The sequence below is a fragment of the Colius striatus genome, chromosome 2 (assembly GCF_028858725.1).
Source record: "Colius striatus isolate bColStr4 chromosome 2, bColStr4.1.hap1, whole genome shotgun sequence".
In the NCBI taxonomy this organism is placed as follows: domain Eukaryota; kingdom Metazoa; phylum Chordata; class Aves; order Coliiformes; family Coliidae; genus Colius; species Colius striatus.
In genome coordinates this window covers 32,138,037-32,146,740 of record NC_084760.1, presented here as the reverse complement: position 1 = coordinate 32,146,740, position 8,704 = coordinate 32,138,037, and the positions used below count along the sequence as shown (strand labels likewise).

The 8,704-nt window shown below is 43.5% G+C and overlaps 1 protein-coding gene across 1 annotated transcript in view; it reads left to right on the top strand.

The window, feature by feature from the left end:
• Positions 1-6,043: 6,043 nt before the first annotated feature.
• Positions 6,044-8,704, top strand: part of NOL10 (nucleolar protein 10) — a 54,385-nt gene continuing 51,724 nt past the window's right edge. Inside the window, exons 1-4 of the mRNA XM_061989803.1 lie at positions 6,044-6,122; positions 6,607-6,652; positions 7,387-7,485; positions 8,590-8,667. Coding sequence (XP_061845787.1) covers positions 6,057-6,122; positions 6,607-6,652; positions 7,387-7,485; positions 8,590-8,667 — 289 coding nt within the window. The 5' untranslated portion in view covers positions 6,044-6,056. The remainder of the gene's footprint in view (positions 6,123-6,606; positions 6,653-7,386; positions 7,486-8,589; positions 8,668-8,704) is intronic.

The following is an 8,704-nucleotide window of genomic DNA, read 5'->3' as shown; positions in this document are numbered from 1 at the left end:
GTCAGGATACCGAGACACCAGGCAGAAGCCTCCCGCTCCTCTCCGCAGGCTCTCCCCGCCGTGCCCCCGTGCCCTCCTTCGCTCCCGCCAGCGTGGGACAGGGAGGATTTGACACTTGCCTCTCACCGTGGTCCCGCGGTGCCCGAGACCGACCCTTCCTCCACCACGGGGTCCGGGGCAGCGCCGAGAAGCGCAGAGGGGCGGCCGCTGCCCCTTCCTCGGTACGCGGAGGCGGGCGAAGGGACGCTGCCAGCCCGGGCACCCTGCGGCCGGTACCTCACCCTTCCCGCCCGGGCGCCCACGGACACGCTCAGTGAGGCGGCCGGGGCGGGCCGGGCGGGCCGGGCGGGGCGGGGCGGGGCGAGCCGGACCGGACCGGGCCGGGCAGGGCTGGGCTGGGCCGGGCCGGAGGCAGCGCGGAACCCACGCGGAGGGGGCCGGAGGAGCTTGTGGCACCCGGTGAGACATCTGCTGAGAGCCGCAGCTCTCGCAGCACCGCAGGATCACAGGACAGCTGAAGTTGGAAAAGACCGTTAAGATCATCGAGTGTCTCGCAGCTTTTCACCTTTTAGACTCGCAAAAATAACGCAGAGGCCATTGGTTTTTATGAAGCACTGACTGCCTTCTGCAAATGGGAGAGTTTGCGATAATCGAAGAAACCTTTAGGAAAGTCTTGTTTGTGGGACTTCCCTGGGCGCCGTATTTAACAAATAAGCGGTGCAAAGAGCCTGCCAGGTAGGGATGCTCCTCCCCCGGCGCCGCTGCTTCCTTGGGGGAATAAAGCATCTCTGGCTTTTAGTCCTTATCGAGTCTCGATTTTGCCTTATGTTGCCTTAAGCCTAATTAAGTTACTGAGGGTGTTTTGTAGGGAGTACTGTTCTCCAGAGCCCTCTAAACCAGACATGCTATGAAGGAAACAAGTCTGTAGATACTTGGAGTACCTATCTTTGAGGGAGTTTAACCCCTCATGGCACGTCCAGTTCTCATTTTCCAATTGAGTGGTCTAAAGCTGTCCTATGGCACTTTGGCAATCTCTCCTGTTACTAGTGGTTTATTTTCTTCAAAAGACAGTGCATTTTTCCCCCTCATGTTTCTCAGGATGTTTCAAATGTAAATGAAGCCCCACAAGACATTATACAGAAGGATGTTCTTGGTTTTCCACATGATCTGTCCTCAACTGAGAGGGCAATTTGAGATGCTGAGGCCAGGCAGATCTGGTCGTGCCCAGAAACCGAGCTCTCCACACTTCCACTTAAATGCAGACCCCTGAAGGGTTTAAGAAGCCCCAGTGAAGCAGCTGATAAAAGACATCCCAAATCATTGGACTGTGCTTTAGGCAGCTAACATGCAGGTCAAGGCTTTCGACTCTAAATTTATAAACTCTCTGGATTAGCTGTGGATTCATCTTCCTTTGCTTCTCTTTAACATTTTTAGTGATATAAGTCAAAGAGGAGAGTCTTTACAGAAAGCTCTTCAGAAAAACAGGCTGAGAAGATTTGTTAGGTGAAATATCAATCCTATGGGGTGTGGTTTTTTCCCTGCTTTTTTCTTTGTTTATTCTTTTTCCTTTCTAGGCTAATTAAGCATTCAGTACTCATATCTGTGATCACTCCAGTTGTTTTCAATCACAATGTCTCCTAGGACACAATAAAGGACTTTCCAGAAGTTATGCAAAAAGCCTAACATATTGATGTGTGCAATGGCATTCATAGAAACAGTAATTATTGTCTAATCTGCCCTTTTTTTTTTTGTTTGTTTCTTTAGATTATCTATTTTAATAATGAAAACAAGATTAGCTGATGTTTGAGTATGTACATCATATAGTTTTACCTACACACTAGTGATCTGAAAAGTAATAGTAAACCATCACCTAAGTAAAGCAGTTCTTTCCCATCTCAAACAAAAAATAGTTTTCACTGGATCTTTGGTGCATGCTTTGCATGATTAACTTTAGATATATTACATTATTGTAAGCAGCTCAAATTTATAATTGCATCAGTTGACACTAGTGTTTATGGATGAGAAATGCTGCTTGCTGTAGAGGCTGTAGCTGTTGGGAGTGCTTCTGCACACACGGAAATTAGAGTAAGAGAAAATCAAAGCTGAAAGGTCATCAGATTTTCAGATTATAGAATATACATTATTTCCATCCTAAATGTTTATATTGCAGCAATGTCATTTATATTTTCAAATGGAATTGTTGGTTACTATTATTAAAGTGGAAAACATTATGCTATGTAATTCATTGTTTTAATAGAAAATGATCAAGGAACTATAACGTTAATACCTAAGCAGTGTCCTATTGAGTGTTTTCTATTACCACATTATGTTGCTTTACTGTGACTTTTTAATCTTTTTCTCCCCCATTATACCCTTTTTTTTTTTTTTTTTCTAGGCTGGATGAAGCAGCAGTGAAAGTGGAGGAGGGAAGGAGCATACAGCACCACATGACATGAGATATGGAGAGTGTGCTGCACACTCTGGTGGTAACACAGCTATGACAGCTCATGTCTCCCTTGCCATTTCCCTGGCTGGTCCTGCATGCGATGCCATGTGATCTCTAAGCTGTCTAATTCCCTCATGATCGTCATGTGTCTTTCCCCTCCCCTTGATCCATCAAGACAATAAGCCTTTCAGTAACTTTGCCTCTCCTTTTGTTAATGAGTACTTCTTCAGATGTCACGCTAAGGAGCAAAACTCAGCCTCTAAACAGTCATTAAGAGTACTGAAATATTCTACTTGAAGTAACTCTCAAGGCAAATATCTCCAACATATAACCCAAATTAATTACCTAGACAATTACAACATGAATACTGGTGGGAAAAGTTATGTTTTAAGCTTGCAAAACAACAACCACAGAGCTGTAGTTCTCTATAAAACAAGTTCTACATCTTGTTTAGTCTTCTAGTAATGGAGGGAGGTATTCTCTGTGCTTGTGCTTAGAAAGAATCTTTAAAATCTTATTCCCTACTCCTGTATGTTTTACTATTATTGTAGAAATGCATTTAAAATTCTAGTCTAAAACATTTCAGTGAAGGCACTCTTAAATAACTTCATAATGGATAATAAACATTTTTCTGTGTAGTCTTATGATTATTGTACAAACTATCTTAATTCCTTAGCTGTGTATCTATTTCTTAATTATGTTAAAGGATATTGGAATATTGGTTGCTCACTCTGTCTGTACAATGAAGTGCAGGAGAGCCTTCCTGATGAATTGCTTTTATACACTGAACTTAAATGCTGTTTCAATGTGAATGAACCTGACAGCTCATACTTAATGTAATCACATGTACATATGTACTGAAGAGGCACTGTCTGGTTGTCGTGAATATCAGCAAAGACAGGAATGAGTGTTGTCAGAGTGCTTGCTGTTGGTTGAAAGCATCCTATGTCACATCTGTTTGCTGTCAGTACACCTACCCGCTCATCTATGTTTCAACGGATAATTTAAAAGTATATTGTACTACATGCAACAAAGGTTTACTGTCTACAGGAAACAAAATGCTTTGTCAAAGCTTCTCCTATGTCATTCAGATCCTCACTTGTTAAACTCTGTAGTAAGTGTATCAGGCAGATTTGGCTGCTCTAAAGTTATCTGGATGGAAATTTTAATAGTCCACATTCTAGTTGATTTTTTCCCATTTAATTTTCTAAGAAGTCTTAAATGTGTGACTGGCCAGGCTTGGATTTAGCAGCTTTGCCTGAAAACTAAATTTGACCAAAAAGAACAAGTCATTTCAAGCATGTGGAAGGGCACTGCCTAGTGAAAAAATACAAGATGAAAGTCATGCTGCCATTACAGTTATTCTCCAAGAATAACTGGGGAGGATAAAAGAATTCTTGAGCAAGTGGGCTGTGAAGCAGACATCTCTGAGATAACATTGTTGCTAGAAACCAGACCCTTCCTGCTAACTCAGCAGACATGTAAATTCAGCAACAGACCACTGACAGTCTATCACTTTATTCTAGGAAAGCCCAGTCCCATTTCTGTGGAGTAGAGGATTCCTACACATTCCTCTTTGGAGTGTGTCTGGAAACCTCCTCCTTGAGTGAGGATGCCCCTCAGGGTTACCCTCCAGAGCTGAGTGAGAGACACCTGCTGTCATTGATATGAGTAAGTAAACACCATTCTCTATGAAATAAATAATCATTGAGCTAGCTTTAAACTGTTCATTCAATTAATAATTAGTAGCTACAGAACTAATAGCATGTAACAAGTGTTCCTCTATCCCATTGCCTACTTAAACACAAAACCTGTATTTTTATCCTGATTGAGACTATATAAAGTATTGTTTCCAATTCTAATCATAACATTCTTGTGTAAAAACAAAATCTGTTTCGCTATATTTGCTGAGTTTGCCAATGTTATCCTGCAGGCAGGGGACAAAGTAACTTGAACCCACTGTGCACCCATATACTCCGGGTTCTACCCCTCTTTTCTTGCACTGTGGTAAGTTAAATACATCTAGAGAATGGATGAGAGGGTCAGGAATCCTTGAGCAGTCTCACCTAAAGAACGTCTCATAACCCTCCAGCCTGTAAAGAATCTTCAGTGTTTTACACCTCTAAGAATTCTTTGAAGGTTCAGTCCTCTTGCCTAAACCCTTTTGAGGTGCCCTGGAGCATCCTATTGAACCTTCAGCTGCTGTTCCACAATGACACTGGTCTTCTGCACATCTTGTGTCACACCAACAAACTCCCTGCAGATGTTTGGGATTCCTTAGCTCACCCCAAATAGCACAAGACTTCTATGTGTGAACAAGTGAATTCAACTTTAAATGCCTATTAATTTCTAGTAGTGGTCTGAGAAATTAGACAGTGGCAACTATAAGTAGTGGAGGTCACCCCAAAGAAGACACCTCATGGGTGCTGCACTGCACTGCTCCTCAGGCTTCAGGAACTGCATTTACTACATATGAGATGCAGCCCCCTGAGCTCCCAGTGCCACCTGAGGTGTCCTTGCACAGCTGCCAGCTCATCCTGCAGAAGGGCATGGGTTTTCCCAGTTCTTGTGTTAGCCCCATCAAATGCCACCAGATGACCTACATTTGAGCAAGTGAAGCCTTTGCTCTCTGAAATGGGAGCCTAGACATCTAGCACTCACCTAGGCATCTATATTTACATGTGTTGATCTCTCTCAAATCTCACTCACAATTAGAACGGAGTCCCTTCTAGTCATGGTATTGGTATCATCATTGCTGAGATACATAATCCAGGGAACACCATATCTAAGATTTATTTAAAATTGCTTCAGTTTGCATCTTGTGCCTTAGTTATGCACTGTTGTTCTAAGAATTTATTGTGATTTTCGTTGTTTCTTGAAGATGCATACAGATTGGATATACATTATGTCAGTCCTTGTCATTGCTCTTGTAAGCCGGAATGTTCAGAACTTTGCATGTCTGTTCTTTTTTAAAAGCAACGAGTCTTTTACATTTGCCAGCAAGGTTCTCATCAACCGAATCCTGGATTCCTTGCTCTCCACAGACAACAGACATGGTCAGCCGTAGGACAGGAACACTGACCTCCTCCACCGAGCCTGCAAAAGCAACTGCTGCCTCTGTGGTTTAACCTTCAGGCCATCCGGCCGCGCACGGCAGCCTCTCACGGACATGGAGCCCGCTTGATGCTGGCACGTTACAAGATGGGGTCTCGCCTACGAGGGATGAGAGCTGCCTGCTGTGCGGCCCACACGGCCGTCCCTCCTGGCTGCCATCCCCAAAAACGCGGACGCCTGGCAGCGCCTTGCACGGTGGCTTTTGGAACCTCAGACAGGAGCGCCCGAGGAAACTGTCAGCAGCTCAGTGCTTTCGCTACGAGCGGCGGCGCTGGCAAAGCCCGCGTTCCCATGGCTTCGCTCCCTTCCGTACGAGAAGGATTTGCCCCTTCCCTGTGAGAGGCAGAGGGGTAGGGTCGCCCTCTGCCGAGGTGCCTCGGCGTACGAGGACCGGTCGACCCCCTGAGGCCGGCGGCGCCGGGAAGCAGCGATGGGCCGGAAGCGAGGCGCCTTCCGCTTCCCCTCCGCACGGGAAGAGGCGGGCACAGCCGCGGCCATGCAGGTCTCCAGCCTCAACGAGGTGAAGATCTACAGCCTAAGCGCCGGCAGGAGCCTGCCGGAGGTAAGCGCCTACACCGGGCCGGGCGGGGGGACGCGCTGCCAGGCCCTGGGATGCCTGTCCTAGCACAGGTACGGCACAGCTGTCCGCTGGCAGCGGAGGCTTTGCGAGCGTGTTCTGTGCTTCGGGCCTTGAGCATCCCGGGCCAGGGCGGCTCCCCGGGATGCTCCTTCTCCACATGCCTTTGTGTCGAAAGCAGGAGTCCTTAACTGAAACCAGCTAAGGACATCAACTAAAAATGCGCTTTGAATGCGTGCGTCTCTAACTAGAGGTGTGGACTCTAACTGTAGATGTGTGTAGACTCATAAAAACACGACTTTGGAAGTTTTTCTGGCGTGGGATGGTTAAATTTACCAGGGAAAACTTAAAACTAACCAAGAAAAAAAAAAGAATAAGCGACCTAAATGTCTTATATTTACAAATTGGTTAAAATTTTGGTTCCTTTATGAGTAATGAGCTTGAGACTGATTGATATAATCTCTTACAGTGGCTTTCAGACAGGAAGAAGAGAGCTTTACAGAAGAAAGATGTGGGTGAGTTTTCCCATTGCCGGGTCCTCAGTAACACTTGGCTAAACATACACAACATGCAAGTCCAGAAGGAGACACTTTACAAACTTGCACAAGGAAGTTACACGTAGCTTGGACTTTTAAAACTACAGATTTAAAGTTATAAATAGTTTTTTCAAATTCCTGTATAGCTGTGAACAGGATATTACCAGCGTTGTTTTAAATGTCAGATGCTGGCTATTGGGGTTGTAGATCGTGCAGAAACGTGATGGATGAGTTCCATGTATAGCTTATGATAAAATCCAGCTATAAACTACTGTATGGTATCACACTAATCTAGGAGTGCAGGGACATTGTGATTTTTAGCCTAAAGTTATGCAAAATGAAAATGGCTGTTTACATCCCATAGGAAGTATTGTGTAAGAAGCTCAACCAACAAAAACTTGCATGGAGTTAACAGGAGATTGGAATGCATTATGTAACATCTTAGTTAAGTGTATGATAAATACTTGCTACTACTTTATATAATAATTTGGTACATAGTTACCTCTGAATAGACACTTATTTTGCCTGGAGGTAGCCTGCTTCTCAGGATTAACAGACTGTATTAATCTACTTAAAACGTGTTAATTCTACTTAAAAGTTACTCCCTATATTCATTTAACTCAACATGCTTCCTTAAGAAACCACAGCAGTGTTTTGGACCAATACAGTCGTGCTACCTTTACAGCTTTTATTGGTTTTTTTCTCTTTTACAGATATCCGTAGAAGAATTGAACTTATTCAAGACTTTGAAATGCCCACGGTTAGCACAAAGATTAAGGTATCAAGAGATGGACAGTATATTATGGCAGTTGGTGAGTTAACAAAATGTCTCTCTGTAGTAGAGACCAAAAGTGCTAGAAAACCTTGATTGCAGAATGACTGAGCATTTCAGGTAGAATTGATAAGAGTTCATTTTTAAATGTAGCATTGAATAGAGCTTGGAAGATGACTCATAAGATGTGATAGAGTGGCCATCTTGGTAGGGATGCTGTGAAATGCTTTTGTTTTAGAATACAGGTGGTCTTATAATCATGGAATCACAGAAATGTTTGAGTTGGAAGAGACCTTTGATGATCATCTAGTTCATTATCCCCCTGCCATCGGGGCTTTACATACAATTAAAAACTAAACTGTTTATAATAGTTAAAAACTAAGTTCTTGATTATTGTATGTACGTACATTTGCTTTAGGTAACTTCTTAACATCATTGTTTGAGTGTTATTTTAAAGGATGGAGGGTCATGCTGCAATTTGTAACTGTCAGAGCAGGATCCAGACATTCAGTAGGCATTAATAGTGTAAGGAGGTTTGGTGTTTCAGACTTACTGGAAAGCATTACTGAATTCTGTATAATGTATGTGGTAATAAAAGGAACCTACATACAAGTAGGGTGCTTTCAGACAGTAAGGACAAAAAACGAGCTGTAAGGTTATGTTGCTAAGAGGCACGTTTTTCTAGCTACCGAGACTTTAGTCCACTTTAGTGGATGTCAGGAGGTTGGGGCATCCCTTTGTTCAATGATATCTAGCAACAGGACAAGGGGTAATGGGATGAAGCTGGAACACAGAAAGTTCCATTTAGACATAAGAAAAAACTATTTCACTGTGAGGGTGATGGAGCAGTGGAACAGGCTGTCCGGAGGGGTTATGGAGTCTCCTTCCTTGAAGGTCTTCAAGACCCACCTGGACATGTTCCTACGTGACCTGATCTAGCTGACCCTGCTTCTGCAGGGTGGTTGGACTAGATGATTGCTAAAGGTCCCTTCCAACCCCTGTGATTCTAGTAATGATCAGAATACTTAGAGCTGAAATGCAATGAAGGCTCTAAGTGAAAGATATTATCCTTTTTTTTTTTTAAGGTGCTTTATTGTTATCTTTGTGTTTATTTTTTAAATTAAAGATCAAATTGTTATTTCAGGGACATACAAGCCAAGGATCCGCTGTTATGATACCTACCAGTTATCCCAGAAATTTGAAAGATGCTTAGATTCTGAAGGTTAGTATAAGCTGTGACTGTTAGTACAAGATACCTT